We start from the raw sequence: 20,060 nt of genomic DNA, 5'->3' as shown, positions 1-20,060 counted from the left end.
GGCTCTGGCTCTGGCTCTGGCTCTGGCTCTGGCTCTGGCTCTGGCTCTGGCTCTGGCTCTGGCTCTGGCTCTGGCTCTGGCTCTGGCTCTGGCTCTGGCTCTGGCTCTGGCTCTGGCTCTGGCTCTGGCTCTGGCTTCTTGCTCTGGCTCTGGCTCTGGCTCTGGCTCTGGCTCTGGCTCTGGCTCTGGCTCTGGCTCTGGCTCTGGTTCTGGCTCTGGCTCTGGCTCTGGCTCTGGCTCTGGCTCTGGCTCTGGCTCTGGCTCTGGCTCTGGCTCTGGCTCTGGCTCTGGCTCTTGCTCTGGCTCTTGCTCTGGTTCTGGCTCTGGCTCTGGCTCTGGCTCTGGCTCTGGCTCTGGCTCTGGCTCTGGCTCTGGCTCTGGCTCTGGCTCTGGCTCTGGCTCTGGCTCTGGCTCTGGTTCTGGCTCTGGCTCTGGCTCTAGCTCTGGCTCTGGCTCTGGCTCTGGCTCTGGCTCTGGCTCTGGCTCTGGCTCTGGTCTGGCTCTGGCTGGCTCTGGTTCTGGCTCTGGCTCTGGCTCTGGCTCTGGCTCTGGCTCTGGCTCTGGCTCTTGCTCTGGTTCTGGCTCTGGCTCTGGCTCTGGCTGCTCTGGCTCTGGCTCTGGCTCTGGCTCTGGCTCTGGCTCTGGCTCTGGCTCTGGCTCTGGCTCTGGCTCTGGCTTCTGGCTCTGGCTCTGGCTCTGGCTCTGGCTCTGGCTCTGGCTCTGGCTCTGGCTCTGGCTCTGGCTGTGGCTCTGGGTTCTGGCTCTGGCTCTGGCTCTGGCTCTGGCTCTGGCTCTGGCTCTGGCTCTGGCTCTGGCTCTGGCTCTGGCTCTGGCTCTGGCTCTGGCTCTTGCTCTGGCTCTGGCTCTGCTCTGGCTCTCTCTGGCTCTGGCTCTGGCTCTGGCTCTGGCTCTGGCTCTGGCTCTGGCTCTGGCTCTGGCTCTGGTTCTGGCTCTGGCTCTGGCTCTTGCTCTGGCTCTGGCTCTGGCTCTGGCTCTGGCTCTGGCTGTAGCTATGGCTGTGGTTCTGGCTCTGGCTCTGGCTCTGGCTCTGGCTCTGGCTCTGGTTCTGGCTCTGGCTCTGGCTCTGGCTCTGGCTCTTGGCTCTGGCTCTGGCTCTGGCTCTGGCTCTGGCTCTGGCTCTGGCTCTGGCTCTGGCTCTGGCTCTGGCTCTGGCTCTGGCTCTGGCTCTGGCTCTGGCTCTTGGCTCTGGCTCTTGCTCTGGCTCTGGCTCTGGCTCTGGCTCTGGCTCTGGCTCTGGCTCTGGCTCTGGCTGTGGCTTTGGCTCTGGCTCTGGCTCTGGCTCTGGCTCTAGCCACTGGCTCTGGTTCTGGCTCTGGCTCTGGTTCTGGCTCTGGCTATAGCTATGGCTGTGGTTCTGGCTCTGGCTCTGGCTCTGGCTCTGGCTCTAGCTCTGGTTCTGGCTCTGGCTCTGGCTCTGGCTCTGGCTCTTGCTCTGGCTCTGGCTCTGGCTGGTTCTGGCTATGGCTCTGGCTCTCTGGCTCTGGCTCTGGCTCTGGCTCTGGCTCTGTAGCTCTGGCTCTGGCTCTGGGATATTGATACCGCTGGTTCTTGCTCTGGCTCTGGCTCTGGCTCTTGCTCTGGTTCTGGCTCTGCTCTGGCTCTGGCTCTGGCTCTGGCTCTGGCTCTGGCTCTGGCTCTGGCTCTGGCTCTGGCTCTGGCTCTGGCTCTGGCTCTGGCTCTGGCTCTGGCTCTGGCTCTGGCTCTGGCTCTGGCTCTGGCTCTGGCTCTGGCTGTAGCTATGGCTGTGGTTCTGGCTCTGGTTCTGGCTATGGCTCTGGCTCTGGCTCTGGTTCTGGCTCTGGCTGTAGCTCTGGCTGTGGTTCTGGCTCTGTCACTGGCTCTGGCTCTGGCACTGGCTCTGGCTCTGGCTGTAGCTATGGCTGTGGTTCTGGCTCTGGCACTGGCTATGGCTCTGGCTATAGCTATGGCTGTGGTTCTGGCTCTGGCACTGGCTCTGGCTCTGGCTGTAGCTATGGCTGTGGCTCTGGCTCTGGCTCTTCCTCCCATACTCTCCAGTTTCCTCCCACCTCCTTCCCTTCCTCAGCCTCTCTCATCTGCCAAATTTTCCTCTGATGGCCATGACCTCCACATTTGCAGCAATGCATTGTATCAGAACTGACAAAAGCAACACATTTGCTTCCTTCTATATTAAATGTCCAGGCTACATCTATTACCGTGTTGATATTTTTCAGCAACACTTAAGTCTGCCTTTTAAATGATAAGACATGTTTAAATTTTTTGTCTTTTAATTTCAGACATAGACTCTTGATGAGGGACATTCATTTTCCACATCTACCCAGCTCTCTCTCTCTCTCTCTAAAAAAAACAATTTTTTCAGAAAGGGTGCTGTGGCAAACAGGTGTAGAGGTGATGTGATTATGAAACAGAAGACAGACAACAAAGTTCACAATTCAAACACGTTTATCTTTTTAATCTCAGTCTGGCTACCACAAAGAATAATCACAGGAAATACACAGCAATGTGCATTGCACTGTTCCATGAAGAGTTACAGTCCCGAAATAATAATAACAGTATAACACACACAAAGACACACATGATCACAGTCCAGAGTGAGTCCTACCGTACAGTGGTGAAATACAATTTATTTGTGCACAGTTGTGAAGTGTTGTCCAAGTTGGTGCTGGCCTTAAGCGACAGCTCCCGGTATGTGTTAGCTGTCTAATAAACAAACAAGTATATAATTAGACACGACAAACAAACAAACACAGTACAATTATAGTTCTCCTTTCAGCGTTTCTCTCTTACCCATAACAAAGGAACAGATCACCTAGCCACGTCCACTTTTGTACCGTCAGTCACGCTCCCTTGGTTAGAGTGCAACCATCTGCGGTTGCCACATCGCTTCCCTTCTGGGGTGATGACTTGGTGTACCATAGCTCTGCACCCTTTCTAGATGGCTGACTTCCACCTTTCCCTTGGAATGAATTGTCAGACCATCCAGTGCAGGGCACTCTGCCCTTTACACAGCGCCCTCACAGGTCTGGAGGGAGATTTATAACCAAGATTCATTCTTTCTCTGTCACAGGGGCACATTAGAAAAAATAACTTTTATTACAGGCGTTGCTAAGGGGAACACCTACTCCCGGGCTCCTTTTAACAAAAACCCGTCCTGCACCAATTTGTCTACATCTTGTGTCTCGCTAAAAAAAAAAAAAAGACTAACCCTTTGTTCATTCTAGATGCGGACACAATTTTCTCTCTCCCCCTACCACCTCACCAACAGCCGTGCCAGCGAGTCAGACCTGTTCCACCTTAAAGTCAACACAAACACAACCACAGCAAATTTAACAAAGCAAATACATTAACAAACTAACAAAACAACAGTCAAATAAATAAATTAATGCACTATTTTTTATAAAACTCAACCAGTATTACAATAAATAATCCGCAAACTCACTCAGTTTCCACTCATACCCCACTGCTTCTTCCACTTCCTCCCACACAAGACAGATCCAGAAAAACTGATTGTCCTCCTGGGAGAGGGACACACAGCCACACTGGCTGCTCAATATGTAGCCGCCTGTCACAGCCTGAGTGACATGCAGTGAGCAATCTGCACTGCTTTGGGGAATTAACCAAGTTCAGTGTTACATTTTATTTCCCTATATGGTCATTGTTATGTTATTTATTATTTTACCATGATTTCTACCTTTACCATTATTCCATTTGCTAGCTATTCATTTAGAATTTTCACTCTGACTTTATTCAATTTGTTTATTTTTATTTATTTTGCTTATTTTTGCAATTAACAATTTATTTTTATTTATCTTGTAAATTAATGTTCATAATGTTTACAAATATATTTTCTAGTGCATTGTGTAATTGCTTTGGCAACACTGCTAATTGTCATGCCAATAGACCACCATGAATTGAATTGATAGAGAGAGAGAGAGAGAGAGAGATAGATAGAGAGAGAGAGAGAGAGAGAGAGAGAGAGAGAGAGAGAGAGAGGTATGTTAAATCTTGTATTTTTTGGGTAATTATTTAACAGGTGAAGGTGGAGTTTCCACCTAACAGTGCACACACTGCCTGTGCTATATTTCTCTGCCATTCAGTCGAACGGTCCTTCAAGCCTGAGCTCCACTCAGTATTTGTATAATACAGAAACACCAGTTGAAAAGCTGGATTTGTTACAGTCTGTGCAGTGCACTACAGTAGAGTCAAGGGCATTTAGTTTTGTTTTTTGTTTTATATAAAATGTACTAAAAATAAATTAATCAATAAATGAATCAAGAAATAAATAAAGATGAGTCAAAAGAATGGTAGCAAATGATTCATTTCCCTGTTTTCCCAGTAAAGTTTATATTGGGTTACAGAAAAAAAAAGCAGCTCGCTGGTTTCTATTCACTGTGAAAGGAAACAGCTATCAGAGTGACTGGGCCTGTAAAGCTGCTGTATCAGTACTGCAGTAGGAATCTAAAAATCAGTTTTGGGGCTGATAAAATGAAAGAGACAGAGAAGTGTTAAGCAGATGCATTGTTTTTTAGGGATCCTATTGGACGATAGACAGCTGCCCTAAAGAAGACCCACCCCTCCCAAGAGGAAAAAGACCACACCCACCAGACCATGAGGTATAAGAACATAAGAAAAGTTACAAACAAGAGGAAGCCATTTGGCCAATCTTGCTTGTTTGGTTGTTAGTAGCTTATTGATCCCATAATCTCATCAAGTAGCTTCTTGAAGGATCCCAGGGTGTCACCTTTAACAACATTACTGGGTAGTTGCTTCCAGACTCCCACAATTCTCTGTGTAAAAAAGTGCCTCCTATTTTCTCTCCTGAATGCCCCCTTATCTAATCACCATTTGTGACCCCTGGTCCTTGTTTATTTTTTCAGGTCAAAAAAGTCCCCTGGGTTGACATTGTCAGTACCTTTTAGAATTTTGAATGCTTAAATCAGATCGCCGCCTAGTCTTCTTTGTTCAAGACTGAATAGATTCAATTATTTTAGTCTGTCTTCATATGACATGCCTTTTAAACCCTGAATAATTCTGGTTACTCTTCTTTGCACTCTTTCTAGAGCAGCAATATCCTTTTTCTAGTGAGGTGTGACCAGAACTGAACACAATATTCTAGATGAAGTCTTACTAATGCATTGTAAGGTTTTAACATTACTTTCCTTGATTTAAATTCAACATTATTCACTATAGCCGAGCATTTTGTTGGCTTTTTTTATAGCTTCCCCACATTGTTTAGATGAAGATATTTCTGAGTCAACATAAACTCCTAGCTCTTTTTCATAGATTCCTTCTTTAATTTCAGTATCTCCCTTATGGTATTTATAAAGGAAATTTTTATTATCTTGTGACAAAGTGCCTGCCCCTGTGTATATTATCTGTTATGTTGCGTATGGTTTGTTAAATGTTGGTGTATAGTCATTGATACACGGGATATAAACGGGTCTGTAACACAAGTGTTTAAAATGTATATTTGTATTTAGGCATGGGATTGTGCATCACTTCATGTACATTTAAAGTAGTTAATATGTGAGCACGAGGTTGCACATAATTAATTCACATGCTGGGATTCAAGTGAATAATTAATAATTGAATCCCAGCACAACAGTATATATAGATGCACGTTTTCACATACTCGCGGTTGGGTGCTCGGTGAGTGGAGAACGGGGGAGAGAGAGAGAGGAGGAGAGAAATCGTTTACAATTGCTATTGCGTGCTGGTGGGACCAGCATGATACTTGTGTGTTCAAAACCCACCGTGTTTGTCAGTGGTTTCTGTCCGTGCACCGTTTTGTTCAGTACAGTTTGTTTTTGTTTGTCTCTTTTATTTTGGCGTAGAGTGTCGTGTCCTGTTGTTTCTGTTTGTTTGTTCAACCCTTTCATTTTACAATAAACCGGCGCAAGCAAGCGCCATCATCATCTCATTTCATCCGTCCTGTTTTGTGTATTCATTTCCTGGTTCTGACGCCGCCCACTTCGGCCATCTCTGTGACATGCCTGCATGCAGTACCTTATACTTTTCTATATTAAATGTAATTTGCCATGTGTCTGCCCAGTTCTAAAGTCTGTCTAGAACATTTTGAATGACCTTTGCTGCTGCAACGGTGTTTTCCATTCCTCCTATTTTTTGTCATCTGCAAATTTAAATAGTTTGCTTACTATACCAGAATCTAAGTCTTAAATGTAGATTAGGAAGAGCAGGGGACCTAATACTGATCCCTGTGGTACACTACTGGTTACCACACTCCATTTTGAGGTTTCTCCTCTAATCAGTACTTTCTGTTTTCTGCATGTTAACCACTCCATAGTCCATGTGCATTGCCTTGAATCCCTACTGAGTTCAGTTTGAGAATTAATCTTTTAAATGCAGGACTTTGTCCAAAGCTTTCTGGAAATCTAAATAAACCATGTCATATGCTTTGTAATTATCCATTGTTGATGTTGCATCCTGTGACAGAAATACAATGAGGCTTGATAGTAAACCTCCATCCCCACCTGTGAGGACACTAAGCAGCGAGAACAGAATTCCCTGGATGGGTTGTCCTGACAGTTCTTTCATAGGTTCACAGGAAGTCAGCCAGCTAGAAAGGGGTTGAGATTCTATTGCATTAACGCATTGACCCGGAAGGGAAACAATGTGGCAGCCACAGATTGGAGGGACGGCTGCACTCATTTACCAAGTGGTCATGTGTGACGGCATAAAAGGGGATGGAGAAACGCAATCTGTTGCTTCGCTTTGGTTTGTGATTTGAAACTAAAAAGACTGTGAGAGACCCCGTGAGATATAACAATATCATGAGTGTTTAGTTTGTTTGTTTGTAATTTGTCTTGTTTTGTAAATTACTAGATGGCTAGTACGATTCTAGAGCTGTCGCAGAGGGCCAGCACAAAGCCAGAACAGCACTGCACTATTTTACTAATAAACTGTATCACTCACCATGAGCACTACTGCACTCACCCAGGACTGGTGACTTTGTTGGTATTATTGTAGGGTGGATATTTTGTGTTTATTGTTTGGGACTGCAACCCGTTGTTATTTACTCTGTGCAATACACATTGGATATAATAAAATCCCTTTTCCATCTTGATTATAACACTGTTGTCTGTTTAATCAACCACTTTACCATAATCCTCAAAACTATCAAGCAGGTTAGTTAGATACGATCTCCCTTTCCTAAAACCATGCTGACTGTCTCCCAGGATACTATTACCATATAGGTAATTTTCCATTTTGGATCTTATTATAGTTTCCATAAGCCTACATATAATAGAAGTCAAGCTTATTGGTCTGTAGTTACCTGGTTCGGGTTTATCTCGGTTTTTGTGGATCGGTATTACGTTTGCAATTCTCCATTCTGTCAGTACAACCCTTGTCTCAGAGACTGCTGCATGATCTTGGTTAGCAGTTTGTAAATAACTTCTTTCATTTCTTTGAGTACTATTGGGAGGATCTCATCCGGCCGAGGGGATTTGTTTATTTTAAGAGTTACTGACCCTTTAAGACTTTTGCACCTGTTATGCTAGTTATTTAAAACTGGATAGGAACAGGTTCACATGTGGGGCTTGTTGTCCGCATCCTCCTTTGTAAAAACTTGTGAAAAGTAATCATTTAATATATTTGCTATTTTTTTCTATTCATGCTGCCATTTGTATCTCTTAGACATTTTACTTCCTCCTTGAATGTTCTTTTACTGTTATAGTAATATTGGAAAAACTTTTGGAATTGGTTTTAGCCCCCTTGGCGGTGTTCAATTCTATTTCTCGTTTGGCCTTTCTAACTTCCTTTTTGACATGCGCTTGCAGTTTCAAGTACTTTGTTCTTTGTCCCTTTTAACTCTCTGTAAAGTTTATATTTATCAATTAACTAAATGCAAAGTGAGTGAACAGAAGAAAAATTTACATCAATATCTCTGTGACCACCCTTTGCCTTCAAAACAGCATCAATTCTTCTAGGTACACTTGCCCACAGTTTTTGAAGGAACTCGGCAGGTAGGTTGGCCCAAACATCTTGGAGAACTAACCACAGCTCTTCTATGGATTTAGGCAGCCATAGTTGCTTCTCTCTCTTCATGTAATTCCAGACAGACTCGAAGATGTTGAGATCAGGGCTTTGTGGGGGGCATACCATCACTTTTAGGACTCCTTGTTCTTCTTTACGCTGAAGATGGTTCTTAATGACTTTCGCTGTATGTTTGGGGTCGTTGTCATGCTGCAGAATAAATTTTGGGCCAATCAGATGCCTCCCTGATGGTATTGCATGATGGATAAGTATCTGCCTGTACTTCTCAGCATTGAGGAGACCATTAATTCTGACCAAATCCCCAGCTCCATTTGCAGAAATGCAGCCCCAAACTTGCAAGGAACCTCCACCATGCTTCACTGTTGCCTGCAGACACTCATTGGTGTACCACTCTCCAGCCCTTCGGCAAACAAACTGCCTTCTGCTACAGCCAAATATTTCCAGAGCACCTGCTGCCATTTTTCTGCACCCCAGTTCCTGTGTTTTCATGCATAGTTGAGTCGCTTGGCCTTGATTCCACGTCGGAGGTATGGCTTTTTGGCCGCATGTCTTCCATGAAGGCCACTTCTGACCAGACTTCTCCGGACAGTAGATGGGTGTACCAGGGTCCCACTGTTTTCTGCCAATTCTGAGGTGATGGCACTGCTGGACAACTTCCGATTGCGAAGGGAAGTAAGCATGTTGTGTCTTTCACTGCTGCAGTAAGTTTTCTTGGCCGACCACTGCGTCTACAGTCCTCAACGTTGCCCGTTTCTTTGTGGGATTGAGGGGTTCAAGCGCCAATTTTGAAAATTTAACAAGGCACACATTAAAATCATTGTTGATGCTATTGAACTCCGAAAAGTAGTTGGGTGTGGAAACATTAAGTCGGCTTCAAGGGTGAAAAAGCTTTAGTGGTTTTCTTCAGTAATGAGGAATTTGTTCAAAAGGTAGTGCAGCAGGGATTAGTAATTAGTTTTGGTTTCTGTTTTGCCTCTTGCGGTCCCTGCTAAAAAAAATTACTATTTCTAATGTTCCCCCTTATTTAAAAAATGATCTGATATTGAAAGAACTAAGCCGGCATGGACAGATAATGTCAGGTATGTCCATGATTCTTTTGGGCTTTAAAGAACCTGAATTAAAACATGTTGTTTCTTTCAGGTCTATATACTTCTAAATAATACTAACGATGAATTAAACGTAGCTTTCAGGTTTTGTGTTGATGGCTTCAATTATGTAATCTTTACCTCAACAGAATTACTTAAATGTTTCACTTGTGGGCGTGAGGGGCACATTGCAAAAAACTGTAAAAACAATGAGGACCACGATAATGAAAGGGGAGAAACTAGTGAACAGAGTGAGAGTGGAGAGGTGCCTGTGAGTAAGGCAGCCGATGCTGCAGCTCAGAATACTGCAGTTGTGTCCAGTGTGGGAGAGACTGAAGGAGCCATATATGTAACTGCTGAGTCTTGCTGAAAAAGAAAGGGAGCCAATAGATCAAAGAGCTCAAGAAACTGATAATGTTGTGGAAGAATCAGGGTCTCTTAATGAGGCTGCTGATGATTCGAATGTTTCTAAACATGTACCAGAATGGTTAAAATGCAGATATACTGCAATATCATTTAAATGTATTCACTACCTGTGATATATGTCCTATTGGTTTCTCTGACCATAGCTTGGTTAATTTGAACATGCTTATCCCTTCTCCATGTGTATATACTCCATATTGGCATTTAAACACTAAGCGATTAAATTAAATTAATTTTATTAAATGTTTTAATTTGTTTTGGGAATGATGGAGAAGGCAACAATGTAATTTTTCATCTTTTAGACCATGGTGGGATGTCTCTAAGGTTCAGATTAAACTACTTTGTCAACAGTATACTAAAAATATTACTAAGAGTACTAGTTTAGCAATGAGAGAGCCCAGAGGACATCAATGAGCTCCGAGAGCCCTGGGGTCCAGCTATAGTGACAGGCTGTTTGAGGACCTGAAGCTTTAAAAAAGTAAACTGGCTGGATACACGAATACAGGGGGTAGTGCATGTCAGTTTCCTTAACTTGTCTCAAACTGCTCAGAGTAAACTTATTTATTGTTTACGGACGGATCAAGGACAACTACTGAGCGAACCTGAGGTCATCCGGGAGTACAATATGGGTTTTTACTCTGACTTGTTCATGGTGGAGGAGGCTGGGGATGAGTCAGGTAAAACTCAGCAGTTCTGGTCCAGGTTCCTGAAGAGGAGAAGGATCAGTTGGAGAGAGAGATGACTTTCCAGGAGTTCTCTGATGCTCTTGTGGAACTGAACAATGGTAAAGCACCAGTTTTTGATGGTATACCGGTGGAATTCTATAAGACTTTCTGGTCTACAGTCGGAAAATACCTGTTTGAAGTGGTACTTGAGACTATTGCGGAAAAGGAACTGCCTATGAGCTGTCGGTGTGCAGTATTGACTTTGCTGCTAAAGAAAGGCGACTTATGTAATATAAAGAACTGGCGTCCAATAAGTCTCCTTTACAGATTACAAAATTTTGTCAAAAACTTTGGCGAACAGGTTGGGCAAAGTGATGAATTGTTGAGATCAGGAGAAAACTTTTGATCACGTAGATCATAAGTATTTATTTAATGTAGTTAAGGCTTTTGGTTTTGGGCCCAGTTTTTTGGGCAAATTTCAGTTACTCTACAGTAATGTTTTTAGTACACTTAAAATCAGTGGTGTGCTTAGCTCTCCTATTCGGGTGCAGAGGGGAATTTGCCAGGGTTGTTCCATGTCTGGGATGTTATATTCGCTTTCAATTGAACCATTACTCCACAAATTAAGGCTTTTATTATCTGGCTTGTCCATTCCAAATGTACCAATGGAGCCTATAAAGATGGTGGCCTATACTAATGATGTTTTAGTCTTTGTTTTGGGGGAAAAAAACCATACAAACATTAAATGATTGCTTGACATTGTTTGGAGAAGTGTCCTTTGCGAAGACAAACTGGTCAAAAAGCAGTGCATTTTTATTAGGTGATTGGGATGGCAGTAAGCCTCCAGATCTCCCCCCAGGGTTACAATGGAGTCAAGAAGTTTTTAGATACCTGGGAGTGTTCTTGGGAAGGGCTGGCTAAAGAGAACTGGGATGGGGTGTTAGATAAGGTCAAAAGTAAACTGCAGAGCTGGCAATGGCTCCTGACTAAACTATCCTATAGAGGTAGAGTTTTAGTGATTAACAACCTAGTAACCTCGATGTTATGGCACAGAGTAAATGTTTAGACCCCCCCAGTGTTGTTATTAAAAGAGATCCAGAGTATGATAGTATATTTTTTCTGGGATGGATTGCATTGGATAAAGCAGACTGTGCTGTTTTTGCCTGTTGAAGAGGGAGGGCAGGGCTTGGTTGATGTTGTGAGTATGGTGGCAGAATTTAGGCTGCTTTCTCTACAGAGGTTGCTCTATGCTCCTGAATCTCTCCCCTGGAGAGTGCTGGCTTTTTTTTTCCTCCAACAGGTGAGGAAGTTGGGTTTAGATGGACAGGTGTTTTTATTGAATACTGCACAGCTGGACTTGTCTGTTTTACCTGATTTTTACAGGGGGCTGCTGAATGCCTGAATGCTATTTAGAGTACAATGAGATATTAGGTGTGTGGGGTTGTATTGTCTCTTAGAAGAGTCGTTGGTATATAAAAGACTGTGTGTTAAGATTAGGAACTTTAAACTGTTGAAAGATCTATCTATCAATCTATCAATCTATCTATCTATCTTTCTTATAAAGGGAAATATCACAAGCCAAGAAACAATACCAACCAGGCCAGGTTCATCTCTTGTTGTGTCTTGCTGTACTATAGGCGTCTCAGGATTCCTGGCTGGAACAGGAAGTGACCTCAAGCACAAGTCAGAGGCTGCAGAGTGAGAGTGTGAGAGACGAGATACTGTGGGAAGGACCACTGCCAAGCAAGGTGAGGGAGAGAGAGAGAAAGAGCACTGGCAACATTATCACTATCGTCCTTTAAAGGAACGCTAATTACATTTATAGTATTCATTTTCTTACCTCCCCTTATGGAAAAAAAAAAACATATAGTTTTAATATATGGTAGAAAAGTATGATCCTTATATTTTTCATATATAGAAATTGGCCCCTTTTATATATATTTAAATATATGGGATATATTTTAAATATATTTTAGTTTGTAATCCATCTGCAATGGGAATCTTATTTCCATCCCCGTAACTGAGCTAAACTGAATAAACTGAACTGAATTGAACAATACTGAAGTAAACAGAATTAAACTGAATTAAACTGAATTGACCTGAACTGAAGTTACCCATGTGTTCCTGTAGGTGAATCCTCCCCCGCGACAGGGGGGAAAAGAGTCCCCCTTTTTCTCTCCCCAAACCCCCTCCCCCCAGCCTGGGGTCGGACGAGCCCCCGCTCAGAGGAGTCTTTCTGCGCTTCTCCTTTACTGAGATGCATCTGCAGGACCTGCTGGGGTCTTCATTCCAGAGTCTGTACAGGACCATGATTGGAACCCTTCTGGACCTGGACCAGTCACGACACCCACACACAAGTGCACCACAGTGTGTGTGTGTGTGTGTGTGTGTGTGTGTGTGTCTGTGTATGTGTCTGTGTGTGTCTCTCTGTGTGTGTCTGTGTGTGTGTGTGTGTCTGTGTGTCTCTGAGTGTGTGTTTGTGTGTGTCTGTGTGTTTGTGTGTTTGTAGGTCTCACTCTGCAATAAAATTGCATTTATTTTACATACACCATCAAAAATAATTGCCTAATATAATGAAGTGAAAAGGTGTGTCCATGGTCTCCATTTCCACTGTGCCATGATAAACCATGACTTATTGCATTTAGTAAGGTCAATACCCGTGATGTGATCATATTTTCTATAGTTACACCTGTTTCTAATTTAAATGTTCTCCTAAATTACATTTATTCATTAATTTCCAACATAACCCAGCCTTTGTCTGTGATCCAGTCACTTTTTGGCCACAAAGAAGAGTACTCTTACCTCTTATTAGCACTGGCAATAGTATACCTGACTGCTCCCACTTTACTTCCATTGAAGATCTGTTGGTTCAATTCCTATTAATGATCATGTATTTTGTCAAGATCTGCTTGTGTCTCATTCCCACCAACCCCCCCCCCCCCTCTTTTTCTCTCTCAGACAGTGCTCCTCACTCCAGCAGGACATCCTGTATGTTTGAGCAGGCTGCCCCCCTGCACACCCCCACCTTCCCCTCCGATCCGGGAGGAGGAGGAGGAGGAGGGGGGGGCCCCCCCCCAGGAGCAGGTCCTCCTGTCACGACAGGGCTGTCCGACAAGGCAGTGCAGGGCCCTGTGCAGAACAATGCTCCTCAAACTCCAGTCTTCACTGCAGGACACGGTGAGCTTCACATATAAAGCAGCACTCTGGCAAATATTCAAATGTTAAAAACAAACACACTGCTTCAGATGTATTCAGTGGCAAACATGACCATGTTCGTATTCATTTATATCATCATGTGTATATTATATCAAAATGATATCTTGTAATAGAAAGATATTTAAAAATAATTAGAACACATTCTGTTACAGATAGAACGTTCCTCTCCCTTTTTAATGTTATTTACTCCAGATATTCTTTTCACCGTAGTATGGTATGAATTATAGTTTTGTTTTCAAAATGAAAGACTATTTGAATACGTGTTTATATTTTGAAAGACTAATGTTTGACCCAGCACAACTGTATCCCTTTGTAATAGAATCCTAGTCTTCAGAATAGTTATAATTCATTGATGTGCTGCCAAGGGGTATTGCATTCTCAATGTTTTGTCACACCCAGTAAAGTTTCTCAATTCATTTTGTTACCGTTCTAGGCTCGTCTTTAAAAAGAAAACTGCCTTTGATAAAAATAAAAATAAATAAAAACTTTAGAAGACAAAGAGGATTGAGTCAGAAGCTATTAACATTGACAGTGTTTTTAAAATTGAAATACATCAAATAATATATTGTATACTATCACGTGTGTTGTCTTTCTTTCTCTACTGCTGTTTCTAAGAGCTGAATATCTGAAGAGAGCTTGTTACTGTCATTTCTGTCCCTCACAGATTTTCCATTACTAACCCACATTTGCCACAGTTGCAGAGGGAGCAGGAATTACAGCTGCACACACCCTAGTGGCCATTTCTAAAAGTACCTTGCTTCAGAAATGTAGCTTAGAAGTGTATGAAAGGGATATCTTTGCTGGAATAGTTAGTTTGAGTTTTCCAGAAATGTCATCTTCCCAGCAAGCTGTATGTTGAAAAGGGGGCTTTTTGACAATCGTCTTTTATATATTTTTTTCAGCGATCCCTACTGATTGGTTCTCCAGTATTGACAGTCTCAAAGAGAGTTTCAAAATCGCCAATAACCTCGACTGGTCTACCATCGATCTCACTCAGTTTCCTGGTAAGGGTATCTTACTGCTGCAGACAGACAGACAGACAGACAGACTGACTGACACAGGGACAGGCAAACAGACAACAACTCCTATTTTACAAAAACAGAAAATGCAATGTTAAAGAGTAGATCCCCTTACCTGTTTGCAATCATTCTGAATGGTTCTATTTTTTACTTGTTTAAATCTTGTGTTTTTATTTGTGTGTGTACACTGGCTTACAACCATAAGGACACTGGCTGATCTGGAGTTGAAGAGTAGCTTTTAACCTCTTTAGAGCTTTTAGCCATCTCACCAGCAGGGGACATAATCAGTAACGGGAGTGTATCCCATAACACTCCCCGTCACACAACTTAACACAGTCTATGCCAGAATGTGCAACAAACATAATATTTGAGTATTTGCAATAACAGCCACTCGGAATGGTAAAAGGTAGGCGTTTAGTAAAACAGTGTAAAAGTGATAAAAATTTTTTCTTTTGTTCGTTTTCCAGATCTTTTAAAGAGCATGCAGCAGGCTGACATGTCTAACTGGTCCTTGGATCGCACTCTCTTCACTTCCCTATGTGATTCACTGAACCAATTCTTCACCCAAACAGGCCTGATCCACTCCTATCACACCCTGCAGCCCACCCAGAGTGGGGCCATCAACTCCCATCACACCCTGCAGCCCACCCAGAGCGGGGCCATCAAGTCCCATCACACCCTGCAGCCCACCCAGAGTGGGGCCATCGACTCCCATCACACCCTGCAGCCCACCCAGAGTGGGGCCATCAACTCCCATCACACCCTGAAGCCTCTGAGCAGTCTTGCCCCTTCCCACAATGAAGTTCAGCAGCAGTTGGGAGGAGGATCCCAGACCAACGGCATCAATGGTAAGAAAACACTTCCTAATGAATTACTGGATTGAATTTCAATATGACCCTGTCACAAAGATGGCCGCAGTGGGTGACATCAGACCAGAAACAGGAAATAAATGACAGAGAGAGGTGGAGCTGAGCGAATGGTTTCGCTCGGCGTTTAATGAGTGAACAGAACAGTAAATAAAAAGGTTGTAACAAACAAAAACACAGGATACGGTACTAATTGCCAAAACAAAACAAACAAAACGGACTATACAGACAAACACGGTGAGCAGATATTTAACTTAATACTATTACAATTATCACAATTATTACCTCCGTCTCCTATCCCTTCCTAACCCTAGGTGGTCTCCTGACCACTCCTCCCCTTTATAGCCGGCAGCTCCCTCTGGGGGAACTCCAGCCCCCAGAACTCCTGCAGCAAAATTGCTGCAGGGAAAGGTGGTCACCTGACCTGTTCCCCTTTTTTCATTCACCCTCTGCTGGTGTAGGTGGCGGAGGCAGAGCCAGCTCCTGCTGTCAGAAGGGTACCCATGTATTATAAAAAAAACAGATGGGCCTCTTCAGCGAGTTACAGGAAAAAAATACCATCTTGGGTTTCTCAGTTACTCAACCTTCAGTCTCATAATTTATGACATCACAGAAACCCTAGATGTTATATATATATATATATATATATATATATATATATATATATATATATATATATATATATATATATATATATATATATATATAATAGTTGTTAGGGGTGCTAAACAGCAATTCTGTTTGTTTCCACCATTCAGACAGCCTTTTTGTATTGTAGTTTGGGGTAGCTATAATCACTAACAGTGCTTTATTTGGGAAAGGACAGGACAAGGTGGGTTTCATTCTCAATTTTGCAGTGTTGTGTACATATTTGGTCTGGACAGTATTCCTAATTAATTGTCAGATAGTTTGTATTTTGCCAGGACGATCCCGATTTTGACCGCTCTCTCTCACTCACTCTCTCACGCTCTCTCAGAGTTTCTGCATTCTCGGGATCGAGCAGCACACACTTTGCCAGGATTCCCTTCCCAGCAAGCACTGAGACACCCCAGTGCAACCACCTCTTCAAGTAAGCTAGCAAAAAGGATTACATTATTTCCTTTATAGTAATACATAACTGTAGTGTATCATCAATGTACAACCCCCGTCATGGCTTTAAAATCATTTCACTGACTAGGTGAAAGTAAAACATGCCCAGTCAGTTTTTTGTTCCTAGTGTGGTTTGCTATAATAGATAAGATTTATGGAACATGTGCATCTGCTAGAATCCCTTTTAATGACTTGAATTTTGTATTTTTATTTTCTCTTGTTGAACAGGAACTACTATAGGCTCAGTTCCACATTCTCAAGCCCCTCCCTTTCCTGCCCACCCCCCAAAGCTGCGTTACACTAGCAACAGTGAAGAAATCCCAGATGACTTCGACTGGGACTTATTATTGAACTGAACTCGATTAAGAAATTGTGTCTCAACCCTCAATACCAACAAATCTGTATGGATTGTAATAGAACTTACAGGCAACCTGTGAGAAAAAATTATGGTTCTCAAGAAACTGCAGTTTGAAAATGCGAGCCAGTCCACAGTTATTCTAAAGTGATCTTCAAAAGTATTCTTCTTGGAACTACCAAACAAGCAGAATCAGAATAAAAAGTGCACCTCCCAGCATGCCTCTATATTGTAGAAACAGAGAGGGATCATGGGAGCTGTAGTTCTTTTTTTTTTATAAAGACACTGTAGAAGAGTATAATGATTGGGACTACGCTGCCGGTAGCAACCTGAGCAATACTGAGCCTTACTAAGACTGTAAGTCTGACACTAGCATTAAAATAAGTAGAATCAAGATAAAAACTACACCTCCCAGTATGCCTTTTTTCTTGTAGTAACAGTGAGTCATGATGTGAGTTGTAGTTCTTTCATACTGGCAGAAAGAAGAGTTACTAAAATGATCTGGAGTGTGCCAGCAGTAACCTGAGCAATCTGACTGTGAACTGACACCAGAGTTATTACAGGAGTTAAATAATGAAACCTGGGGAGTGGGGGTCTATCATTCATCCTGGAGGTTCCTATGCACTGGAGGGGGTTTACATGAGGTCGGATTACTGCTGGCAATGGTACAGTAGCACTTCTTCTCAACAAGGTATTTCTAATGATAACCAGAACTGGTACTGTAGAATCCCTCCCCCACTCTTTTTGAAAGTTCACGCTGATTAAGTTTTATAAGCAGAAGAGCCAGAACTCCACAGTGCGTCTTCTTGGGTTGTGATCTGCTCAGATCTCAGAACAGTAGGAAGATGAATAATCCGGATTTTAAAGGAACCCCGTTATCATGAATGAATATGAACTATGAATATTAGATAGATCATAATTATTTTATAATGCTGGTTTTATTACTGTATAGCACAGATTTGAAATAGATGCTGCATACACATGTTATCTCTTTTTCTATGATTAATATCCTACGCATGTTCTTTATGATTATCTATTATTGTTCATGCTGAGATTATTCATTGACAGGGTTATTAACTATCTGAAAAGAGGAATTCTGAAGAGACTCATCAAGATTTTATGAATTGAGGTTGGGAAGCATATTAGCGTTACACTGTGCACTGAAGCCCATAGGTGAAGCTTTTTTGCACTGAAGCCTGTGAAACACTGATTGGCTTCCCCACCACTTTGCCACAATCAGCCTTGGGGAGTCTTTTCAGAAACTGGATTAGCTCATAAGCATGTCCTATAATGATCAAAGCAGAAACAGCAATAGAGAATGGTAGCAAACACACAGAATACAATATTATTATGATTAAGTTAGATATTAGGAAAATTGCTATTATGAAATAAAGTATCCACAAATAACACCAAGTATATTTGATGCATCTTTGTAACTTTAAATCCATGATATGATTAGTCTTGCATTCTGTTCACTCTCTAAGGTATATGTTTGACACAAAGTTGCTTTTGGCATAATGAATATATTTTACTACATAAATGAAATTGTGTATTTATTTAAACATTTTATCCAGCTTATTGTAAAAGAAATATGACAAAATATGTGTCTAGTGTAGAAACAGACAGCAGTGCCACATATAAAACATAGAACTATTTGGGATCACCTATACTCTCCATAACATAACATCTCCCTGTGTAATAGTGTATTGTGCTGTGTAGAATGCTACAATAGGGTCATTCTTGTGTAACCTATATGTGTGTGTTTAAAAATAAAAAAATAAGTAAAGGTCTGAGTGAGAAAAAATGGACAATACAATCCCCACCCTTAGTCTTGCTGTAAATTATTTGTTGTTAATATAATTTGTGCCGGCACATTTATTTAAACAGCCCTGGGTAAGTTGCACTTTCTAGTAAACATTCTTTACTATTAAAAAAATAAATAAATAAAAATAAAAGTCGAATTCTGAGCAGCAGGGAGCAGTGTGGATGTCTCCTACCACAAAATGCCTCACTTAGTATTCTTGTCCTGATCATTAGGTGTCCATAGCAACCACTGCAGGGCTCTGTGCAGCCAATCACGGGTGTGACTGCCTGGAGGCAGATCACATGACCTCAGCTCAGCTCAGCTTTCCACTACTGTTTGTTCTCCACAGGAACATACATTAACATCAGTAATAACAGGCTTTAGTTTTCCCAAGAAACGGAAAGTGTACACGAAAAGAGCTTGCAAATTACATACAGTCATTTGTATTGCGAGATGCCAATAAGCTACAATCAGGCCTATTGTCAAATACATGCAACATATTTAAATAAGTAATCCTCCCCACGTGCACTGGTAACCCACACATTTTAAAGGAGTAATAACCAAGGGTTTAAAATGATTTACTGAATCCCTATTAGCACTTGTGATAATCTCTCTGATTCCCCTTCAAAGGAGTGCTAGTCACAATTTGAATATGTCCTCCATGGATAACACAGAACAAATGCCAATTCATTTTCTAATAGACACCCAGACACAAAAAAAGATCATCTGGATTGTCGATATAAGATCTTTAAATGTCTGTGTCACATTGTAAGTGCAGTTTAAGATCACTATACTAGACTGTACTAGATTTGCATTGTCTGTAGTTCAATATCACTAGGTATGTATGCAGTAACTGCAGTTACATATCAATATTTTATTTAATTGTTAGAAATTCACAGTTACAATTCTATCTCTGAACAGTAGGGGGCGATGTGGTGTATTAAATGAGCTCCTAAATGATTGCAGGTGGCTAAAATACTCAAGCAACTCAGTAATTTTCCACACAGTGAAGCAATTACCATGGGGCTGTAGGAGGATGTTGAACTAAAAGCTAAATAAACCAAATGCCTGTACAACAGGCCTAATCCTGCTGCTGTTTAGTTTATTTTCCTGAAATCCTGTGTTTTTAGGATCAGCAGATCTTTATATGTGTGACATGTAGACATCCACTCGCCACCACAGGAGGGTATACAACTGTCATTTCTACCACCTCTGCAATTATGGCACCTGTGAGTTAGTAAATGGAAATTCTCTTTACAAAATCCCAATGGCAGAAAAAACAGAAATGACGACTGTATGCCCCCTAGTGGTAAAACACCCTCACCTTCAAAATTATTCTGCTTTAAGTAGGAGCAATAAACCATTTTTTACCAGCACACATAATAGGATATTGGACAGGTAACAAATATTAATTAACTGTAGATTAAGTGTCCATTTAAAATAGTATTCCCAATTCTATACTAATTACAGCATTATTTTGTCTCCCAATGTGCAGTTTTGTTCCATGGTGTTCAGTTAGTCA

At 42.1% G+C, this 20,060-nt stretch overlaps 1 protein-coding gene across 1 annotated transcript in view; it reads left to right on the top strand.

Annotated features, from left to right (window-relative positions):
- Positions 1-18,556, top strand: part of LOC121296709 (forkhead box protein J2-like) — a 31,337-nt gene extending 12,781 nt beyond the window's left edge. Inside the window, exons 5-13 of the mRNA XM_041222478.1 lie at positions 4,530-4,613; positions 11,827-11,937; positions 12,320-12,351; positions 12,389-12,546; positions 13,148-13,366; positions 14,308-14,409; positions 14,892-15,272; positions 16,267-16,359; positions 16,608-18,556. Of these exons, the coding sequence (XP_041078412.1) occupies positions 4,530-4,613; positions 11,827-11,937; positions 12,320-12,351; positions 12,389-12,546; positions 13,148-13,366; positions 14,308-14,409; positions 14,892-15,272; positions 16,267-16,359; positions 16,608-16,735 (1,308 nt within the window). The 3' untranslated portion in view covers positions 16,736-18,556. The remainder of the gene's footprint in view (positions 1-4,529; positions 4,614-11,826; positions 11,938-12,319; positions 12,352-12,388; positions 12,547-13,147; positions 13,367-14,307; positions 14,410-14,891; positions 15,273-16,266; positions 16,360-16,607) is intronic.
- The last annotated feature ends 1,504 nt before the right edge of the window (positions 18,557-20,060 follow it).

Source organism: Polyodon spathula, chromosome 21 (genome assembly GCF_017654505.1).
Source record: "Polyodon spathula isolate WHYD16114869_AA chromosome 21, ASM1765450v1, whole genome shotgun sequence".
Taxonomy (NCBI): Eukaryota; Metazoa; Chordata; class Actinopteri; order Acipenseriformes; family Polyodontidae; genus Polyodon; species Polyodon spathula.
This window is presented reverse-complemented; position numbering and strand designations above follow the sequence as displayed.